General features: G+C 34.5%; 1 protein-coding gene across 1 annotated transcript in view; it reads right to left on the bottom strand.

Moving 5' to 3' along the window:
* Positions 1–24,006, bottom strand: part of TMEM161B (transmembrane protein 161B) — a gene marked incomplete at its 3' end in the record, with an annotated part of 47,635 nt that extends 23,629 nt beyond the window's left edge. Inside the window, exons 1-4 of the mRNA XM_079703122.1 lie at positions 23,909–24,006; positions 12,182–12,265; positions 9,974–10,071; positions 6,328–6,484 (exon numbers count right to left, since the gene is read on the bottom strand). Coding sequence (XP_079559248.1) covers positions 6,328–6,484; positions 9,974–10,071; positions 12,182–12,265; positions 23,909–23,982 — 413 coding nt within the window. The 5' untranslated portion in view covers positions 23,983–24,006. The remainder of the gene's footprint in view (positions 1–6,327; positions 6,485–9,973; positions 10,072–12,181; positions 12,266–23,908) is intronic.
* Between the last annotated feature and the right edge of the window lie 613 nt (positions 24,007–24,619).

Raw genomic sequence — 24,619 nt, 5'->3', positions numbered from 1 at the left:
TGCCAATGCAGGGGACACGGGTTCGTGCCCCGGTCCGGGAAGATCCCACATGCCACGGAGCGGCTGGGCCCGTGAGCCATGGCAGCGGAGCCTGTGCGTCCGGAGCCTGTGTTCCGCAATGGGAGAGGCCACAACAGTGAGAGGCCCGCATACCGCCAAAAAAAAAAAAAAAAAAAAAAGATACATGTTTCTACACAAATACATCATAGCTACAAACCATGAAGAGAATGAAGCAAAAATGAGAATATTGCATAATAAACAATATTTCAGAGAACATAAAAACTCAAAGTATGAAAAAAGTAGCAAGACATACATTCAGCTAGTGCTAATTATCAAGTTAAAATATTTTTAGTGTGTTTCATATGACGATGTCTAGGGATGGTCTTTATTCTGACTAAATGATATTTTCATATACTTAATACTATAGAACTAAATAGTAATATTTTAAATCCTTGAATTTAATCTGCTCTTTAATCTGCTCTTGAATAAGTACAACACTGCATATCTGGGGATATTTCTCAACTGACACGCATGATCAGTATTTCTACCCAGTACAATATAAACTTGTGAAGACATCAACTCTTAAGGCTTTGTTCTGGCTCTTCTACTCTAAATTATACCTAAATCAATCCAAAAAAGTCAGTAGAGAGATAGCACAGTGGTGTCGTATGTCAAATCATATCATGTATTTCAAATGGTATCCACTAACAGTTTTAAAAGACAGTTCAGCAGTCTCTGGTTGAAAATAAAAGATATAAGATATGTATTAATTCTGCTTACTCCCAAAATCTGACTAAATAAACTACACAGGAAGTAAAGTAAAACTCCTCAAAACAAAGAATAGGAAAAGAGATGACAATAGAAAAAATTTTTCAACAAATTTTGGAAGACATGAAATAGATGGACAAGCAGTAACTGATTTAGGTTTCAGTTTTCTCTACTATGCTGGATCTACAAGGTGAGGAACCCAGTGAGAAGAAAGCCAATTAATTCATAACACATGATACAAACAAAAGTCAGGAATTGGAGACAGCAGGTATCTCTCAAGGTAGGGTTGCAAAATGTATGAAAACAAGATGATTGGCTGAATATCTGTATTAGTGTGATTAGACTTCCCAGATGTTCTGTCTTGCCTCATTATAGAGATTTGATGATGGCTTTTCCCCAATTCTGGCAAAACCCAGAATAATTAATTTTTAAAGATATTAAACCAGAGAAGATTGGGCTGGGGGGTATTATGTAAAACTTAGGGTGACAATGAAGAGCTGAAAACAAAGGGTAGGGGGAGGACTCAGACATGCAGTTAAATTAACGCCTGCAAAATGAATGTTGAGTCTCTGAGCCTTCTTCCCCAATCAGCTCTCTTAACACTGGTTGTCAGACTTAGAGCCCACAGATGGGAGAATGGACAATTCTCCTCTGGAGAAAACGATAGGCCCAACAACCAGCGGACACTGATATTTAGAGGTTCCCGAAGAATACTTCCAGGTCCCTATTCAATCATCCACTAAAAAGTCTACCAATCAACAAGCTCCAGTCACGTGCACAAAACTTCCAGTTTTTAACCTCTCCTTCTTGAATATAAACAGATACTCAAAGACCACAAGACATTCAAGAACAATCTTTAACACAGTAGAGACTGAACAAAAAAGGGGGAGGAGGGAGACTCAGAAAATAAACAATGCAAGGTACAAATTTAAACTTAAAAGCCATTAATATTCTTAAAAATAAAGATATTACATATCCATGATACAAGAGTGCTATGAAAATGGAATTTTAAAAGAAAAAGTCTTTTAAAAAATGACATAAAAATTCAACAGAAGGCTTAAAAGAGAAAACTGAGAAAAATCAAGAAAATAGTGCAAAATAAATGGAAAGGGGAGATAAAAATTAAAGAATCATTCAAAGATATCCAACATCTCACTAACCAGAGTTCCTAAAAATGAAGATAAGAAACAGAGAATCTTACCAAAGAGATAATATAATACTTCTGGATAGAAATAGCATATTGAGCATATCCACTTACTTTTTGCCTCTCCCTAATTCCCACCAAAATGGCAGTAAAGAAATTTGTTTTTAAGTACAGAAATACAGTGAATAGGAAGAGAAAAAGCAGTAAAAATCTGAAGCAAAAAGCAGATAAGCAAAAGGCAGATAAGTGGTAAATGACTAAAGAGAATTAGGAAGCTCAATCAGAAAGTCAAGATGCAACCTGCAGAACTCTCAAAAAGGATAAAGAATTGGTCAGATACCAAGTAATTATCTACATTGGGGTGAAAGTGCGAATATGTGTGTTGGAACAGGAGATAGTAAAACTAAGTACTTACTAAAAGGAAGTACTTTTAAAAAGTAACCAGTTCAAACTGTCCCCTCCTAAAAGAAGTCTGGAGATTTATGCTTTGGAGAGGTTAAAAAAGATGATCTCTGGCCTATCAAGATTATTCAACAACTTGCCTCACCATATGCTCAGAGCTTCCATTCAGCCTTTTAGTGCCTCACACTTAAATATAAACAGGCAAATATTGATCACCAGATCTCTCTAAGTCTTTAACATGAAAGACAGCGACCAAACCAAAGAAACCAAATCAACTCAGAGTAAAAAGATAATTGGTGGAAGGAAAACTTTTACAAAATCTATCAATATCTCAAATATACATGAGAAGATAATGTAATCTTAAAACAAGTATGGGACTTCCCTGATGGTGCAGTGGTTAAGAATCCGCCTGCCAATGCAGGGGACACGGGTTCAAGCCCTGGTCCGGGAACATCCCACATGCCGTGGAGCAACGAAGCCCATGTGCCACAACTACTGAGCCTGCACTCTAGAGCCCGTGAGCCACAACTACTGAGCCCACATGCCACAACTACTGAAGCCTGCGCACCTAGAGCCTGTGCTCCGCAACAAGAGAGGCCACTGCAATGAGAAGTCTGTGCACCACAATGAAGAGTAGCCCCTGCTCGCCGCTACTAGAGAAAGCCCGCACGCAGCAATGAAGACCCAACACAACCAAAAATAAATAAGTAAATAAATTTATTTTAAAAAAAAAAACAGGTATGATCCCGTGAGGGGTGGGGGATAGAAACAGAAGAAAAAGAAGACTTGAAAATTAAAAATTATAGCAGAAATTAAAAACAAAAATTCAATTAAAGGGTTGGAAAGGTTGGAAAAAACTCCTAGAAAATTAAAATATAAAAATATACCTTGCACTGAAACGAAGACCCAACACAGCCAAAAATAAATATAACAAACAAACAACAACAACAACAACAAAAATATATAAACATTTTTTGAGAGACAGAAGATAAGCACCTTAGAGAACCAGTCTAGGAAATCTAATATCTGTACAATAAGCATTCAGAAACAGAGAAAACAAAGAAAAGGAAATCACAAATAAAATAATTCAAGAAAAATTTCTAGAAGTCAAGAATATGAGTTTCCAGATTGCTGAAGTCCTAGCACAATGGATGAAAACAGATCCTCAACAGAAGGCATATCTTCATAAAATTTCAACATACCAGGTAGCCAAAGAAAAAACAGTAAAGATTCCATACAGGGGGAAAATACTGGACATATGAAAAATCAGAAAGGCAACTGGAATCCTTGAAGAGCAAGAATGGAACTTCAAAGACAGAAAAATAATGCCTTCAAAACTATAAAGAGAATGATGTAAAACCTGGAATTCCATTCTCAATCAAAGGATCAATTAATTTTCAGGCAGGGTAAAAATATTTTCAGGTGCGTGAAGTCACAAAAAATGCATTTCCCACACAACCTTTCTGAAGATAATACTGAAGGATACGTTCCACCAAAATGAGAAAGTAAACCAAGTAAGGGGCAGACATGGAATCTAAGAAAAAGAGTCCCATTCTGAGACATGTAAAGAGAATCCGTAAGAAGATAATAACTGGTGCTTCCAGGGGAATAGCTGTGCATCAGTTGGGAAGCCTAACCAATCCAGAATAGGGCCTATCTGAGGGCTCCCGAAGAACTCTCTCCAGGAAGATGAAACTGACATACCACCTGATGCTTCTGAACATACTGAGTTTGCAGTTGAATTAACAATATGTACAAAGAAAACAATGCAAATGAAAAGGCAAGTATTTATCTGTGAATAGCATTTACATGATCATAACATAAATAATGAATATTTCCTTAAAATACGACATTACTATAGTCAGAAGATAAGGTGAATGGGAAATGATCAATGGTAGGTGACAACCCAGGCAGATGTGCTAAGTCCTCATTTCCAGAGTGAAATGACAATAGTTAAAGCCTAAAATTAAAATCAGGCAGTGGCCCTGTATGCATATGGAAATATGGATATAAACATCAAACAGAAAGGAGCTAGAAAAAGTTGCCTCCAGACAGGAGGAAATTTAAGAGAGAATGTTTAATTTCAATAAAAAAATTTTTTAAATATAACAAAAATATTGCCCAGTATTAAAGGAAATGAGTTTCCAGTTTAAAAGCTAAACCTAGAACTTAACACAGTTAATGATGAAGTTTCAGAATACCGTAAGGATTCCAGTGAAAGAGAAAAAGCTTCTGGAGGGTGAATGTGAGTGGGGGGAGGGGAGGCATATGCCAAGAGCAAGAGGGCATCCAATTGCTCAAAACTCTGAGGAAAAACTATTTCTTTCTTAGAATTTGCACTGAGCCAAAATATAAACTGAATATGGGGAAAAAAATAAAGATAACTCATGCATGCAAGATTTCAAAAAATAAAAAATGTACCACACTTTCTAAAGACACTATAGGAGAATGCACTCTGCCAAAACAAGAGAGTAAACCAAAGAAGAGGAGATGATGTTATCCAAAAAGGGGCACAGGGAATTCTTGGGAAGATAGTGAAGGAAATCCCAGGATAACAGATACACAGGAAGTTGAGAGAACTGAGGGCTCTAGGAGGATATTTCCATGGAAACACAGAAGAGAAATGATGTTATCTGGCAGCCACTATGGAAAACAGTATGGAGGTTCCTCAAAAGACTAAAACTAGAACTACCATATGAACCATAATTCCACTCCTGGATATACATCCAGAAAAAATAAAGACACTAATTCAAAAAGATAAGTACATCCCACTGTTCATAGCAGCACTATCTACAGTCGGCAAGATATGGAAGCAATCCAAATGCCTATCAACAGACAAATGGATAAAGAAGATGTAGTATGTATATATACATACATATACATACACACACACAAAATGGAGTATTACTTGGTCAAAAAAAGAATGAAACTGACATTTGCAGCACTGTGGATAGACCTAAAGAATATTATGCTTAGTGAAATGAGTTAGACAGAGAAAAACAAATACTGTATGATATCACTTATATGTGGAATCTAAAAAATAATACAAAAAGGGAATTCCCTAGTGGTCCAGTGGTTAGGACTCCGAGTTTCCACTGCAGGGGGCGTGGGTTCAATCCCTGGTTGGGGAACTAAGATCCTGCATGTCGAGCCGCACGACCAAAAAAAACAAAAACAAAAACAAAACCCAATGAATATATTATGTAAAACAGAAACAGACTCACACATATAGAAAACTAGTGGTTACCAAAGGGGAGAAGGAAGGGAGGAGGAACAAATTACAGGTATGGGATTAAGAATTACAAACTACTATGTATAAAATAGATAAGCAATAAGGATATATTGTATAGTACAGGAATGGAGTATAACCTGTAAAAAATGCTGTACATCTGAAACTAATAGAATATTGTAGATCTACTATACCTCAATTTTAAAAAAAAAGAAAGAAATGATGTATCTGAACTACTGAGGTTTAGAATTCTGTAGGAGAGATTAGCTTCGATACAACAAGAATAGAAAATTGTTCAAGGAGGGTAACGATACTACAATGCTTAACTATCAATAATATTTTCATAGGTGTAACTAAAACCAACTACTGATTTAAGTAAAAAGCTGTCTCCTTAGTATTTGGAAAGAAAAGAAGGGAAGGAAAAGGAAGGGGGAGAAAGATGCAATAATACCTAAAATTAAAGAAATACCATTATCACATAAGATTTAAACATATGGAAGGAAATCTCAAAAGAAATACCTAAAAGAGGTAAAAGTGGCTCCTCTGTGACATGAGTCAGACAGGAAAGGGAAGGCAGGGAACTGGTATCTTTCCTTGTATTTCACTTTTTAAACTATTTACCTCTATTTTGAAAATTTTTTTCAACTAAATAAAGAGGATTTCAACAAAGAAAAATTCTCTAATGATCTAAAATCCTTTTTAAATCAGAGACAAGATCTAATGGTGTTAGCTGTAAAAGGAAAACAAATTCATAAATTAATATTAATGATGTTTTGAAGGATACATTGCAAAAGACAAAACAAGCAGGCACCAGACTAAGCTGATATTCATTTCCTGTGTGGGCTTCATAAAATTGTAGTAGACTTCAGTTACTAGATACACAACTGTAGCAGCCACTGTGAAATCCACCAGCCACTGATATTCTGGAAAGTAATGCAATGCTGAAAAATAAAGGTGTAAGAAAGAAAGCTTTACTTAACCTTTCATAAACAGCTTAGGAGGATTTATCTATAATTAACTTCAAACATGCTAGATTTTACTGTTTGATGATTTGCAATGTAAGGTTTGCAAATATGAGAATCTAAAAATGCAGGAAATAGATCAAGAATGTTGGAATCCAAAACTAAATGTTAATACCTCATAAATTAAATAATTAAAATAAACCTGAAATGATTACCAAAAATTATTTAAATTGTTGTTAAAAATATATGATTGAAAAATGAGTTGGTATTTTTTAACTACTCAGCTTCTACAGAAATTATAAATCATGATTTTTTTAAAAAGAATCTGAGCTATAATATTTTAGCTTTAGAATACAACTTGATGTAGAGTACTACAGGTTTATTTATATTCATTTCTGTGAAGCAAGAGAGTTGAACATTATGTCACATTTATTAACCATACTAACGGAGGATTAGTAATTTTGTGAGTTACTGCAGATTAAAATAATAAATTAAATAAATGTACTTTTTATTCTCTCTTCTACTCCTGCAAGAAAAGCTGATGAAATGCCTGTCAATTTTCCATATAGCCATACTACTTCAACAAACTATTCACTGACATTAAAATTAGCATTGTCTGAAAGTAAGTATAATTCCATCCCTTTTCTTCTCAGATATGCTGGTTTACTTCTGCCAGGGAGCAGTCTAAAATATCAACATCATTTTGTAGAAGGCCTCCTAAAAATGTGGAAATATATCACGTACTAAAACAGCATTTCCTACATTCTCACTGGCACATAATAAAATGATCTACATTGCTTTGGGAAAATTTTAGTTGTAAAAATGTAACACCTGAGGATATTTTGAAATCAGAATTTACAGAAAAAATGTTTTAAAAATAAAATACCACTCAAAATAAGACTTATTTAAAATATCAAAACAAACTAACCAAACTTACATTTCTATGAGGTGACAGCAAAAATTCCAAATCCTTTTATAATTGGGTAAATTATTTATTTGCTTCAACTTAATTTAACAACACTTAATTTGCCTTCAAGTTATTTTAACTGCTTTAGCTTTTTTGCTGTATTAGACCTAATAGCTTCTGAACATCACTCTGAAAGATTTACCCTAAAGTGGTTGCAGAATTCCTACTCTGTAGACCTCCCTCCTCCCCTCTAAAGTCACTCGAGGTGAGCTTTTTAAATAACTTTCTGGAAGGATAGCGGAGAAATGGATGGGACAGACAAATATCTGTTTAACTGAAAGTTTTCAGTTTTTATTAACAAAAGTTAAAGTAAATGTTCTAATTCTCCATGCCTGCCCGCAGTCACACAGGCTTCCCTCAGGGAACTCATTCACAGCAAACAGCCAAGTGACATTCAAATGTTCTTACATTCTTTAAGAGGTTCTTGTAATAGAGAGCTAATACAAATTGAGAGACTATAAGATAGTTATTGGGATATCAATAATATATACATTCAACAAAAGAACAAATTATACATTCTTGGCTATACATTTAACTCAAGTATTATATTCTTCTTTCTGTATTCAATAATGTAATTATATGCATGCCTCTCATAGAATATTGGAATAAAAAGAAAACTGAGAGTTCATCAATCCCAGTGGTTTGCATTAACCTTCTGAGAGTCCCTAAAGTTCAGGCAGAAAACCTTCTACTTTTACCTAAACACAGACACAGAGCATGCAATCATGGATGATTACATAAATATAAATAAAATATCTCTCTGTTATTCTGATTAACTACAATGATCTTAATGTTATGTGACCAGTTGTTTAACTAGTATCATTTGCAGTTAGTTCTCAAAACTGTAAAAGTAAAACAAAATACTGAATAAGCTGAAGCCACATTACCCCTAACTTCAATTTTTTAAGTTTATTTAAATAGCCTAATTCTCACTAAATGGCTCTACCACATTCAGTGAGTAACCCTGGTCAAGTTATTTAACTCCTCTATCTAATGAGCTAAAAAAAAAAGTCAGTAACAGTTACCTACCTCATAGAACTGTGAGGGCAAGTTTATACAAATAAAGTACTTATAACAATGTCTGATAAGTACTCAATTTAAACTACTATTAAGGTTAATTAGCTGATAACTATTCAATAAACATTAATTAGTAAAAATAACAAAAAACTGTCTTAGAAATCAGGAAACGTGTATAAGTATTCTTGTACAAGTAAGCACACATATAGGATTAATAAAACAAATGGGACAACTAATCAGAAAGTTCAAGTGCTTTTACATGTTTTAAATTTTGCATGAAAAATAGTTTAAAAGAAAAAAGAGGATGACATAACCAGTCTCAACAGTCTGAATGACACCAGACAACTGATTTATATTGCTCCTCACTGACATCTTCTAGGACAACCTTTCCATATATATACATACAATCTTTGTAAATGTAGAATCGACTTTCAAATGTATTGAAGCCACCTTGTATCACAAAATAATTCTTTATGAGATGCTTAAATGAATCTATTAAGGTTTTTCTGAGGTGCTATCATTTAACCCAAGAAGGACCAAATTACATAATGATACATTACACAACATTACCCTATTTAAAAAATTTTAAAAATTTAAAAAATTACTTTTTTAAATGTGTTATTTTAATTCCTCACTTATCATGTAAACCATTAGTTCTCAAACCTGGTCAAAAAAAATCAGAACCACGTGCAACATTTTAAAAAATACAAATTCCCAGAAGCCAGTCTAGATTTACTGAATCTCCAAGGGTAGGTATGGGGGTATCTTTATTTTTAAAGAACTGCTTAGGTGATTCTGACATTCAGCCAGGTTTGAAAACTAGTATTCTAAACAGTATCACCTTAGATGCCTTTCTCTTCTAGGATCTGGATAATTTCATATAAATTTCATTTTAAATTTAAAGTCATCATAGTTATTATACAATTATAAACACCGATATACAGGGAAAAAATTGAACGACTTATTCAGAGGTATCCAATGGGTAAAAATAAATCTTGAATAAAGTTTTCTATTCCTAATCTAATTCATCATACTAAAACCACTTTCCTTTCCACTAAATGCAGCATAAAGTTGAACTGTTGTAAATACAGGTAGTTTAATACAAACATACAAATGCATTTCTGCAAGCAACACTATAAAACGAGTAAACTGGTGTAGATGACAATTTAGAATAGAACTTGAGATACTGAAAACTGACTGTAATTTCAACATAAACAAAAACTGTGTAACAAACTTGTGTAAGACAGCCTCTTCTAAAAAATGGGAAAAATAAGGCTTACTACAAGTTAGGTGGATAGAAAGACAAATTCAATTCAGATGAAGTCATTCTGAGCTTCTAAAGCTCTGAGAAAGATTTCAGTCTATATAATGGACTTAATGATTAGGAAAACAAACAAAAAAATCTAACAACAATAGATAAAGTACTTTCACTAGCATAATATAAAACTGAGATTTACAGAACACTTTACCCAGATTTCCCTTACCTAAAGTATCCACTTCTGTAACTGACTTTGTTTCTAGATGGAGATCAATATCCTTTGGAATGGTTAGTGGCTTACTTTCAATGTGACCATTATATTTCCTATAAAAATCAGACAAGTGACACAGAAAACAAGTTACCCTCACTGTTATTCAAGTGTTTGTATCAAACTAACTACAAATGAGGTTATAAATTTCACAGTGAAAAAGAAGAACTTCTAATATTTCATCAAAAAGGACGTAAGGCACTCAAAAGTAGTTTTTAAAGGGGGAACTACAAAATATGGATGTAAATTATTATGAGAATATATATATTACCAAGGCAAGAGTTACCTAAACTAGTGACAGAAACAAAACCTTGATTGCTAGCTTAGCACTGCACCCCATTTTTTCTGCTCTCTCTTCTGTAGATTTAAAGACAACCCTAACATCTCTTTCCTTAGGCACAAGAGTAAAAGGAAATGAAGACAAATGCATTTCACTTTGAAATTATACACGTACACACACACATACATATGAACAGACCTGTAGGTATAAACAAGTCAGAGCTGAAAAAATATATTAAGGTTTATGTGCATGAGAAATTCTGAAATGTGAAAGGCTAGCTCAGAGTTGCTTTTACTAAGAATCATGGATGGAGGAAAACAACAGAATTCTTCAGGTGCATGTGTATTATTTCCAAATTTAATTTTTAAACACAATCAAACATAAATCAAAAGCAATAAACTTTCAGTAACAATAATTATAATAACAAGAAACAATTTCGCATTTGTTCTTGAATAAGTATAAACTGGGAAAACCTCAGTAAAAATTTTAATTCACGTCAATAAATCAAATAATAATTATTGCTACTAAAACAGAAGAGTGTTGTTAGTGCATCTTTCTGTAAACGTAAAGCATTTTCAACATATAAAAATTATTGTAAAAATAACAAAATTATTGACAAGGCATATAATAAGAATTCAAATGTTTATAGAATAAATACTGTACTACATAACTAAGTTTTACAAATGTTGACTATGGTAGCTGTGAAAAGGCAAATGTGGAATAGTTTAAAAGAAACACAGAAACTAAAAACTGACCTGGATTAAAATCCTGACTCCTAATAGTTATGTGACCTTGAACAACTCATTTAACTTCTTTGATCAACAGCTTCCTCATTAGTAAAACATAAATTACAGTGACTATTTAGGGTTACTGTGTGGATTAAATAAGACTGTGTAAAAGTGTTTTGAAAATTATAATATTAGGCAGAAATATTTTATTAAAGAACATAACCACTGGAATACAGAGAAGGATTTGCACTTAATATTCCAATGAGCTTCAAGGTGTATTTGTAATGATAAGTGAAAGAGAAAATGTTAGCAAGATCAGAAAAGACAGTCTTTTCAAACTTCCAATTTCATGTCAAATAATCATTAATCTTCAAAGAATTTTTTTTAGCATCCATAAATCCATTAGCCCACATTAACAGAATTTTTATGATATACATGAGGAATTTTGGTGACAATATGTTGTCACTGACATTTTATAATATATTAGAATCATAGAATCAGAGCCTAAGAAGTCCTCCCCAGCTAAGGAAACTAAGGCCCATTTAGAGAGGCTAACTAACATGCACTTTCCTTGAAAATTCAATATAAATAGGGATACAAAATTTTAAAGCTGGAAGAATCTTTCACAGTTACTATGTTTGGTCCTTCTACTTCACAGAAGAGGCTGCTGTGGTCTATTCAGGGAGGTTTATTAGCAGGCAGTTTTCTTCAGAAACTTTAAGTATAATATTCAAGAGCCTAACGGGACCTAAGAAGTTAATACTGTCCACCCCTTTTATTTAAAAAATGAGAAAACAGAGGTAAAAAGCAAATGAATTTGCCCAGTATCTGAGTGGTAGCAAAATCTGGAAAAGAACCCAGACCAACTGGTATCTTTAAATGAGTTGTAAAGACGTGGGTTACAGGTCTCCCCTATTCAATCTCCCACTAACAATTCTTAAGTAAAATAATCACTTTTGTGCTTATATATTAGATTACTACACATTGGGTGCTCTTAAAGGGTGATTCAATATTATTTTAGATCATGGATTTTGATCTCAGATTTACCAACTGTTTATAGCATAATCAGTAAATGTTCCTTTAACCAAAGTATCAAAATATATTTACATAAATTCTATTAAATATTTGACACCTTACAAGCTTGACAATATAACTTACCTATCTTTTCTGCTTTTCCCTTTTTGCTGCTTTCCTGCAAGAATTCTTAATTCTTCTTCTGTAGGATGTTGATACCATCGCAAACTAAGAAAAAAGTAATTCTTTTAAATAAAGAATTAAGATCACCAAGATTATTCACTTATTCTACAAATATTTGAGTTTCCTAATTGTGAAGACACTGCAGGGAAATATCAGGTGAAAAACTCTAATCTGAAACAGATACTACTGTTTAAGTCTTAAAAGGTTTAGATTCAAATCCAGCAACCACTTACCAGCACTTACTAGATGCCAGACCCTGCAATGTTGTTTGTAGGTATTTTTCTTACAACTGACAGTGTATTAATATATATTAAGATCATATTGGCTTACTTTAACAAACCCTGCAGGCAAGCTGACAGAAACACATTAGAATTCTCCACCCATTACACGGAAGGAATTGTTACTTGTCTTAAAAAGAGAGTCCTTTGAATGCCCTCAAAACTACAAGTAGTCTTTGCTTTCCTTTTCTTTCTTTCCTCCCTTTAATTTAGTTGGAGAATTCGCGAACTTTATGTGTATAAGGATTCAAGTGAATTGCTGTATTTACAAAACCCTTTACTCTTGGCTATAGCTAACCCTCTTCAGTTAGGGCTCCAAAAACAACTGACTGTATTTATTACCCCCACCAGCCAGTCAAAACAGCCAAACAAGTCATTGTTATTCCTTCCCAAGCCCCTACCTGCTCATTCTCAATTTCCTGTCTCACCTGAAGTTTCTATCTGCCGGCCACCTAAATTTGATATTTGGTTTTACCTTCAATATGCCCTTTCCACATATTATCATTAATTTGGTTCTTTAACTCTTAAAATTCTAAACTTGCCTACTTCCCTGAAAGGACCTTAGTTCAGTGTATCTTCTTCTCTAGCTCTGACTATGGCAAACCTCCCCTTCCTTTCCCCTGGACTAAATGCATTCTGATCCCACCTTTATTTATTTTTTCATAATGCAAATCCTATCAAGGTATATATGCCTGCGTAAATCCTTTCCAAGACTCCTCACAGAGTAAAGCAGTGAGTAAGGCAGTTAGGCAAGGACTCTGACCAAGGTCCTGCTGTTATGAAAAAGAAACAGACACCTAGTATTGATAGATCTTTCAAGTTTTCAACCACAAAAATCTAGATTTTTAAAGTGAAATACCCCGATTTTTAAAAAATGCTACTGCTGATTTGCTGTTTTAAAAATACTGCTGAACTGGCAATTTGAGTAATAACTGGATATTTAATGATGTAAAGAAATTATTGTTAAAAAATTTTTGCTGTAATAATGGGATTATAGTAATTTTTAAAAAGCTCATATATTTTAGAGATATACACTGAAATATCTACAAATGAAATAATAATAATATTTGCTACAAAATACTGTTGGGGGAAGGAGAGGTGAAGGGGAGCACAGATGAAACAAACTGGCTACCAGTTATTGTGATGAATACACAGGAGCTTATTATATTTGTTATATATTCATGATATTATTCTGCCTATATTCGTTGTATACGTTTAAATGTTTGCATTAAAGCTAAAACACACATTACAAGGCCAAATATAGAGTTTGTGACCTCCTATTTTCACAGCCTTTCACAATCTGACTACTGTCTGCTTCACCAGACTCACCTTCAAGAATTCTCGGGCTTCCCTGGTGGCACAGTGGTTGAGAGTCCGCCTGCCAATGCAGGGGACACGGGTTCATGCCCCGGTCTGGGAAGATCCCACATGCCGTGGAGCGGCTGGGCCCGTGAGCCATGGCCGCTGAGCCTGCGCGTCCGGAGCCTGTGCTCCGCAATGGGAGAGGCCACAACAGTGAGAGGCCCACATACCGCAAAAAAAAAAAAAAAAAAAAAGAACTCTCCTTTTGTACATGACATTCTACCTGGACTAAATGACCTTTATTCCACAAATTCTTTCATCCCTTGGCATTTCTGCATATATTCTTCTCTCTGTTTGTAAATACCTATGCTACTACTGGCAAACTCCTAATTTACCTTTGATGGTTTATAAGGCAGTCTCTCTATGGTATATAATAAAGAATATACCTGGTCATTGTCCCCATTTCTTGGCACAGAGTTTCAAAAGCCCTTGAAATTTTCTGAGTGATAAAGGAGTCTTTGTTATGCTAATGTGGGGACTCAGGGGGGACCTCTAGATAGCTTCAGGAAGGGAGGCAGGTCACCAGTAATACCAACCTCATGATTAGAGTTGGAACTCTCAGCCAGCTGACCTCCAAGAAGAGGAAGGGGGTTGAAGGTTAAGTTCAATCATGTGGCCATTGATTAAAAATCATGCCTATGTAATGAAACTCCATAAAATCTCTGGACACTGAAGCTCAGAGGAGCTTCCTAGCTGTTAAACACACTAAAGTGCCTGAAGGGTGACATGTCCCGATTCCACAGGGACAGGACATGGAAACTGCTCCTTCCCAAATGCCATCTGATGTGTAATCTTTATAATAAAACTGTAATCACTGCACTTTCCTGAGTTCTAGTTGTTATACAGAATTATTGAACCTGAGGTGGTCATGGGAACGCCCTAATTGGTAGCCAGTAGCTGGTTGTCAGAGTATGGCCCAGGGATCCAAAGAACTTGCAGCTGGCATCTGAAGCCTGAGCATTCTTATGGAGGACTCTGCCTTTAACCTGTGGGATCTGTGCTAACTCCAGGCAGTTAGTGTCAAAATTGATTTGCAGTTGGTATCAGACCGGTTAGGTTAAAATGGAATATTCCCCTAGCTGACAGATCCTTGGAGTGAAGATTTTATGACTTACTTGTTTTTGTATACTTCAAAACTAGTACAGTGACTGGCATATAGTAAGTGCTCAAAAAGGATCAATGAATGAATTCAGTTCTCCTCTTAGTTTAAGGGTTTTAAAATAAAATATATATATCCCAACCCAAAATTCCCTAAACTATACTTAATACGGGTAAGGAGGCACTTCCTGAAATTTCGATTGAAGTCCAGAATTTTAACTTACAGTCGATTCTTGTTATTCGCGGTAGTTATGTTCTATAAAGTCGCCGCGAACACTGAACCATTGTTCCTAGGGGAAATACAGGGTTAGGTTCCCACGAGCCTCTGGTCACAACATCTTCATCAATCAATCAATACATACCCTTGTTTTATGTGTGTTTCTGTTTATAAAGTACCTTACTTAATATATACTGTTGATTCACTAATATTAAATTCATGGCCAACAGTAATAAAACTCATGCGTGAGCAAAGTTTTTCTAATAACTGTAATCATAAGTATAGTATTTTCCTGATTTCTGTGAATATTTCTAGTGAATTTTCTCTATAAGGCACATCACAGCCTTCTTGCGCTTAGGAACACTAGGTATCAAGCACTTCAGCACTACATGTGGGGGCCATTTTAAATAGCGAAGTCACCAACAAAAAGCAAAAAGATGAAAAACATGGCACTAAACAGACCACAAAAAGGATACTTTTACAATATGAGAGGTACAACAAGAAGGCCTCAGCTAGGAACCTGGGCCTCAGCTGGGAACAGGCCACTCAAATTTTTTACCACTCTGCATATGTCTATAAATGACCTTGAAAGCACCACAAGTATGGGTTTTGGGGTTACAAATAAATTTTAGCAAGTAGAGAATCTACAAATAATGAGGATTGACTGTATAACATTTAGGAGAACACATAAGCAATAACTCATTTATAAAGACTAAAATCAGTTGTTTATTTCTTTGAGAAATAATTATCAGTGAAAGACTCTTAGTACTATAGGAAAACTTAAGTTACATTTAGAGTCCTGTAATAATAAAATATTGTAAGACCCTTACTTTCTCTAGGACCCACTTTCTTTTAAAATATTCTCAAACTTGTTTAATCTTATTTTGTGAATCCATTTTTCTAAAATGAATTGCATTTATTACATTCAGGTCATCTTCATTAGTAACAATTACTGTTCAAAGCTAGAATCTAAAAGTACTGAGTGCTCTCAGGGACACTTCCAGTCTGTTACTCATCTATCTATTCATCTACCCATTCATCCATCCACCCACTGATCTATCAGACATTTATGGAGCCCACTACGGTCAAGTACTCTGCCAGGCAACGGAGATATAATCACCCATAACAAAGCCAAAGTCCCTGATTTCTTGATGTTTATATTTCAGTTGGGGCAGAATTTAACCAATATTTAAAAAGACAAACATTGTATATTGGATACTAGGCAAAAGAATCAAATACTTAGTGAGAATGAGAGACAAGCCTTAAGGTATTAGGTTACAAAACCTCTCTGAGATGACATTTGCCCAGCAAACTAAAGAATAAGAATGGAGTGCGAGAGCATTCCAGGCAGAGAAGAGTATGTCCAAAAGCACAAAAGCATGAAACAACTCAGAACAATGCAGTAACCAAAAGGGCAAGGAGGCAGTAGCACCATGTACAAGGAGAAACACATGAGGGAGGCTGAAGAGATAACAGGGAACAGGTCATACAAAGCCTCTTGGGTCCATACGGAGTGTAGATTTTATGCTAAAATAATGGTTTCAAAGCAAGAGAAATAACTTGATTTACATTTTAAGATTTCTTTTACTGCTCTGTGAATTAGAACAAGGCAAGAATAGCACGGAAATATATTTCAGAATCAACAGTTCTTGTAAGGTAAGGAATGGAAAGAAAGGATGGAATGAAGGATGATATTTACACTTCTGATTTGAGGAAGATGGTGGTACATTTTCTGACATGGAATAGAGCAGGAAGAAATCAAGAATTTAAACATGCTGAGTTTTTAAGTACCTATGAGACATGAAGTGAAAATATCAAGAGGGCTACTGTATATTAGAATCAAGAGCTCACAGATAACCTGGGGCTATTACATAATTGTGGTATTTAAATCCATAGGCATGAATAAGATCACCTAAGGGGAAAATAAAACATGGTAGAAGGCTAAATAGTTAATAAGGAAGTGGGAAAATCGAGTTCATGAGGACAAGTATGTAACAAATTCAGCGTTGATGGAAAACAGGCCCAAAACTAAGGAATAGATAATGGGAGGGGCTTTGTTTTTTAAGAAGGAAGGGAGGCAGAGTTGTGACTCTTATTTGTTGTTGCTATTATTTTTAATGGGAGACCTTAAAAAAAAAAAGTGTGCTAACAGGAATAATCCAACAGAAAGGAAGCAATTAATGGCAAAGAAGAGAGGAAAAGGCCAAAGAAAAAAGGTCAGGGTGAAGGTTAGAGGGAATGGGATACAGATCACAAATGCTGGAGTTAGGTCTTGATAGCAGGATACCTCCTCCATAGGCCAAAATTGAAATATATAAACATTAAAAAAAAAAAAAAAAAAGAGAGGCTGCACGTGTAACTAGGGTTGTGGGTTTGATGGCATGAAGATGAGAGTGACAGGCTCTGGTTTCAAGAGCTTAGAGTGAGGCTGAGGCAGGCATGTATAAATGAAGAGAGGATTTGGGTTGAAAAAGCTGTCTGAGAAGTGGAACACACAAAAAGACTGCCAGGTAGCATGTAGTAGCCATCTAAGGACATGAATTCAAAGTAAAACCTAAAGGTACAGTTGCACAATTTTCTTCAACAGTCAATGCTTCATACACAGTTTGATTTCATATCATATGATTCCCATCTACTATACTTTAAGTTCTGGTCTCAATTTTTGGTCTTTTCCTTTGCAAAATGACTTGCAATTTGCTTGCCCTTGATACACTAGCCTTTCAAATATGGGCTTAGAAGACAGATATAAAAGTTTATCAGCCTTAGATTTGATGTTAAATAACGGTTACAAAAACACAATTAGAGAAAAATGCTTTATGTTAAGCAAAAGAAACATGATGTAAAATTACACATGAAATAATCACATCCATGAGGGGAAAATATGAATAGAAAAAATTAGAAGGAAATACAACAAAATTTACACAGAGTCTTTAGCTGAGAGGAATATAGTTTGCTACCTCTTATTTTTCCTTTTTATCAATTTACCATCTTTTTCTACATCATAGGCATGTATTGTGTTAGTAATAGAAAAAATTAAAAACAGTAAGTATTAATAGAATCTCACTACAAAACTGAACCTCTTACATTTAAGTTAAATTGTATTTTATGACATTTACTTTGGCTATTTTCACTTATATTCAGACTGTCAGCAGTGTCTCAGATAACAAAGCCAACTTGGTGTTATACTCTACTAAATCACTGAAATAATTTTTCAATAATTTTCTTGCATAAACCTCTTACATAAAGTAATATCAGGCTACAACCTTTCTTACTAAGGCAGTTCAAGAGCACTGAAAAAACATATACCAGAAAATACAGAATGTACTGACCTAGATTCTTTTAAAAAAATTTAAGCAGCGATGCTATTTAAAGCAAACTACTTAAAAATTTTTCAGAAGTAAAAATTTCAGAAATTTAAAATGAAAATCTGAACATGAACAAATATGGAAAAGCTTAGTATTGAGAGAAAGCTAAAAAAAAGCTTTAAACATAATCATACAAAACTCTTTCACAACATAGGCCACAACATAGTTTTAGTCTCCATTCTAAATCTCTAAATAATAATTTAGAAGTGGAAAAAAAAAAAAACTTAAGGGAAAACAAACACCACCTAAAACCTAGAAAACCTTTCAGTACAAGTAACTAAAATATCATTTATTATACATATACATTCTCTTGTTATTTATTGGAAACTTTACTAGAATATCATGACATTCTGGAACTGGAAGTTAAGACAGCTAAGGGAGGAAAGCAAGGACTCAGGCATTCCATAAGGGTAGTAGCATAAGGTTTAAAACTTTCCCTTAGGTCATAGGTCCCACCTACTGTGCATTTGAATAGTAGGTTTCTCTCACCAAAGGGAATTTGTAAATTCTTGGATCAGGCAACAGGCAAAAAGAGTTAAGAGCAATTGAATAGGGTGTTTTCACACCTTCTTTACCCAATATAGGATGAGACAAAATCAGAATAAATCCAACCGTAATATATTTTGAGTCAGGGACATATGAAGGGAAGTAGCTGACCAAAGTGAGAGCCTAGGGGAATAAAGGGGTAGAGAAAAATGCATAAGGTTTGAGCTGAACAATCAGGAAAGTGGAAAGCAGGTTCAGCAAGGAAGCTATAAAGGAGAAAAAGCAAAATCCTACTCCTCATGCAAAACCCACTATTCAAATGTACAAAGAATGTAACCTATCACTTACCTCTCCATGAAAAGAGGGGCCAAGCAAACTTCAAAACAAAAATGAACTTTAATTACATTAGAAAGTAGAGAATACTTTGGCTACAAATCAGTGGTATGCTGGACATGATAAAGAACTAACATCTTTAGGCAACCTGAGCAATGGTTAGAACAAATGTTCCTTGCGTTAGGGAAAGCAATTCACAGTAAAGGTAAAGAGAAACCAACTTTCCACAATTTTTCTTTCCTTTGGGGAGGAAGGAGAGAGTAGAGCAACCTAAGAGCACTAGACTCTTCACACCTGAGTTTTTTAAGGTCAGTAATACTTGCTCAAAGGTTATGGCAAGAAAAATTTTGCTCCTTAAATTCTTGTTAAAGCAGGAATGCCTCAATAGTCTGATAGTTATATTAAAAGGCATGTAAAAAAAGGAGAACTAACAACATTTTCTAGAAGAAAAACATTTATCTATTTAAAAAACTGGAAGAATGCAATACAAAATAATTATAATTTAGTAATGTGGAATAAACTTAATCTCAAATGGTGAGGAGAGGTATAATTTTAACAGATGATATTTCTTAAACTCTTCTTCACACTTAGCATGATTTTGGTAATCAGAAAAATGCTGATGTGCCTTTTAACTTAGAATAAAAGGTGACTGTAATCCTAGAGAAGCCAGATGAATAAGTAAAGAGTAAGTAAGTAAAGAGAAACCATATACTGCTTATAACCTGAGGATATCTTCTAGAAGGCTAAGCACAGCTAGGGAAAAAAGGTGGAAAAAAGAAAACCTTCAATAAATTACTCTATTAACTGCCAGCAGAAGTCACAATGGTTGTAGAAAAGTTCACCTCCACCAAATTCAAACCTTGGTTCAAGTATGTTTGTTCCAGGACAAGGGTCTAGAATTTGATGAGCAGCCATAAATCAAATAATTACTAGACTATGAATCAGACTTCAGGGTAAAAGGCCTGGATCTGTTTCATTTTTCAGTATGTAAACAGGAGTAAAGCTAAAATTTTCTCATCTGTAAAAATGGAGACATGGGCTTCCCTGGTGGCACAGTGGTTGAGAGTCCGCCTGCCGATGCAGGGGACACGGGTTCGTGCCCGGGTCCGGGAAGATCCCACATGCCGCGGAGCGGCTGGTCCCGTGAGCCATGGCCGCTGAGCCTGCGTGTCCGGAGCCTGTGCTCCGCAATGGGAGAGGCCACAACAGTGAGAGGACCGCATACCGCAAAAAAAAAAAAAAAAAAAAAAATGGAGACAATATCACCTACAGCAAGGAAGGACTAGGCACTTACCAATCCTGCTTTTATTTCCTAGGTACAATGAAAAGTGTATTTCCCAGCCTGCCGTGCACTTTGGCATGAACCAGTCATAGGGCTCCAGACTATGTAATGTGGGCAAAAATGATATATCTACTTCTAAGCTTGGCCCCTAAAATCTCCTGAAAAATCCACAGCCCACTCTCTCTCTACTTGCCAACCAGCACAGCATCTAATAGAAGGACTCCAAAGCAGCAGAAGTAACAGAGGAGCCACAAGACAGAAGAAGCCTAGAATCCCTAAGTAACCACCTGAAGGACAGCTGAATCCTTGAATCATCATTTTGTGAAGGATCTACACAGAAAGCTGCCTGACCCCTCTCAGGTACCCCCATTTGACCCTGACTTCTGTCTGAGGAACTGAGTGACAAACTTGTATTAAGTTCAGACACCAAGATTTCTGAGGTCATAACATATCCCAATACATCTCCTTCTTCCAAATTCAGAGTGTAGAGATCCAAATGAGATAACAGAAATAAAAATTTTATCAGTACAAAGTTCTGTAACATTGTAAAGGTAATATTAATGGAATTAAACCAGGCTAAAGACTATACATTATTTTTTTGAAAACCTGGTATCTACAATACTAATTACAATGTATAAATGTTATTTAACAAGAGCTAGAAAACTAGTCAATTTTTAATATAAAAAATCAGCAGGTTAATGTATAAGCAAAAACTGCTAATTCCTTCAAGGTACTGACTTCTTCAGGAAATTGGCAGGCTTACTCATTAAGTCAACATAAGTCAAACAGGTGCCACTTCACACCTTCCATTCTAAAAGAGACAGAGGTTGATGAGAGATATGGACAGAAACTAATTTACATGATAAAAAGAGAAGCCATAACTTTTAAGAAAAATATGAATACTTACAATTTGAAGATATACTAGTGGAATAAATATTAAGTCGACAGATACCGAAACTAAAAAGAAGTTTCTTCTGTCGTACCCATGATTAACCTATCGTGGTATCTACACATCTATTCACTTGAATAGTTCCATTAAATAGCTATTCAATATAGTCACTCCCAAACCATTCTACACTATTCATAATTTTAAAAGTCTTCATAAGCTTCTCCCTTTAAATTTCAAGTATTTTAGAGCCGATAATCTAAGAAGGCCCTCAGATCTTTCTCCTTCAACTCAGCAACATCATATGGTTTAAAATGCAAACTGTCATTTCTGATCAATAATATTTTTACATGAGCAATTTAGAAGATTTTAGATTTTCTTAATATTAAAACAGTATCATTTCATATCACAAAAGGTTGGCAAAACAATAATTATCCCAAAATGATAAAATCAATATTCTTATTCAACAGAGTTAGGCAACAACATTGAGCAATATAGCTTCATGACCTAAAAATTTCAGAATTAATATTAAAGAAAAATAGATGATCTTAAGAACACAGAGCAAAACAAACAAAAACAGAAAGGAAATGAGACTACAGCAGAAGAGTAACTATTACTAGAAAATCCTGATTGGTATCCTTGGAACCTGATTTGGAATTAGAGACAGCATTAATTACCACTAAAGTTCATCTATTTATAAAAGCAAATCAAGATCACGAAAAACATCAACTTCACGTTTATTTTTGAAGGTTGAGCTCCTCTTCAAATTAGCAATATATATACTTATGACACATACTTGTCAAATGAGCAAAGATTTTAAATATATTGTTCCAATATTAACAAAGAGAATCAGTTTTCAAGCTCTGAAGTTTTAGTTTTATAGAAACAAATGCGATGCAGATTATGTAAGAAAGTAGAAGTTGCCTATAGACTAAAAAGGGACATGACTGCAAAGATCTTTAAAGCCAAGAGACATGGAAGTCTCCCTGGAGACTCATCATAAACAAAATCTAGAAATGTGCAATTCTTAGTAGAAAACAAGCTACCTTAATATGTACTTTACTTAGTTTATTAATTCAGATTCCTTTTATTTAGAATTAATGGTATTTGCCCAGCAGATGTTCACCCTTTCACAATCTATGAAAAAGGGTTTTTGCTAAGCAAAAAAAGGAAGCAAGATTGCACAGGGCATAAACATACATAGTTAAAAACCAGTCACAGATGATTTACTTTTTTCACTTATAAATAGCTTTGATGAAGCTTTTATTTAACTTTACTAAAACTTTAGTCATTATTTACTTTGCTAATAAAATACACATTTTTAAACTGCTGTTCTCTCACACATTCCACACACGTGTGTGCCTATCAGTGTTCAAAAAAAACTTTTTAAGCAGTCTAAATAATATTTTCCTATATTTAAACACTGATATGGAAAAAGTATAAAGCATTAGAGAAGAAGAATATACTTAAAACTAGAAAATAAATTTAAGCTTTATAGATAGAATTGCTTATTATTGGTCTTACAGTATATGAAATCATTACGAGGATAATAGCTATCCATTGCTTTCTAACTTCAAACAGTCTAAACAAAAGAAAACTGATATACAAATCAATAATAGAATTTGGTTATTTATTAGAGACAAATAATTGGAGTAAAACTATAGTCATGGTACCAAATCTATAATTTACATTTCATAATTATACAAGATTGTGGCATGTATTTCTGTATGCAGAGTTTCACTGCTTTTGCCTCACTATACTTCCTATATTTAACTTCTTTACTTTTGATTTTATTCTTTTATTGTACAAATTTCAGCAAGGTAACTTACCTCCTCTGCAGAAGGAGGGGACAGTAGTAAGCTTAAAGTGCAGTAAACAAAATTAAAATCCTACAAAACAACTTCATCGCCTCCTTACTAAATTAAAGTTTAAAATTATTTGCAGTAAAAAAAAGGGCCCCTAATTCTCATAATAAACTCTCAAGTAAGTCACCAATAATAGGATATGTGCTTTGAGTCACTTTTTCCAACAATGGTAAAAATATTTAAGCACTTCGATTTATAGTCTCTTCCTCTTGTTGACCGACTTTTATTAAAGGTAACTAGAAAAGTCATGTGATAGTTCCAGTGGCCATGGACAGAAAGGGATAGAGAAGGAAGGGACTAAATTCTTGACCATGACCCTATTACCTTTGTACTAAACAGATAAACTACTAATATCTCAAGTAAGAGAAATAAGGAAGCTAGATTTTCCTCATTATTTTCTTTTTTCATGTTTTTAGAAAATTGGAATTAGCACTTAACTTCTAGGAAGTTAATCAGCCTGGTAAACTAAACAAAGATTTGAAAGTGCCAGTCAGAATCAGCCTATCCTTGCCTTACCTGCCATTACAGAGTAGCCATCGAGCAAGAGAATAGTGAGGTATAATCTTCTGCATGACACTGGCCATCACCATGGTAACAACCAGCTGTATACCTATCACACCCTGTGTAAAGAAACAAACAAACACGTTTAACAATGAACGAATTTAGATTTGAGGACATTGCTGAAAAGCTTTCTATACATTTTGAAAATTATGCTTTAAGAAAGATGGATTTACTACCAAAATACATATTATTCTGCCATTTAGGTATTCAAGACCACATATGTTTAAACTTAAAATATGTGATCTCCTCTCATAATCCTCTACAAGTTAAAGTAGCATACACATTCAAAATCTATTCCCAAGAAACATTCTCCATTACTTAAGTGTACCAAAATGAAGTGAAAAATGGTGATTTTGTTTTTTTCAATCCTACTCCAGAGTTACTCTACTCAACACACTTAAAACACTACCTTGGCTAGGTCTAAAAGCAGTATGCGTTTTTTTAAATTCTAGGGTGGTAGTGAATGACTAAAGAGCATTAACTATAGTAAGTGTGATGGCAGAACTGGCCTGAAAGTCACTAGAAAAAAAATTTTAATTAATGCTGTCATCACCAACTTCCAGTGGGTGGGTCTTCAACAAGGTCCAAAAATGCCCGTAGTTTGCTCTCATCAATCCCTCTCTTGTTCTCCATAATACCTAATTCAAACCTTCTCCCATCTCCTCA

The sequence above is a fragment of the Hyperoodon ampullatus genome, assembly GCF_949752795.1.
Source record: "Hyperoodon ampullatus genome assembly, chromosome: 4".
NCBI classification, from domain to species: Eukaryota; Metazoa; Chordata; class Mammalia; order Artiodactyla; family Ziphiidae; genus Hyperoodon; species Hyperoodon ampullatus.
This window is presented reverse-complemented; position numbering and strand designations above follow the sequence as displayed.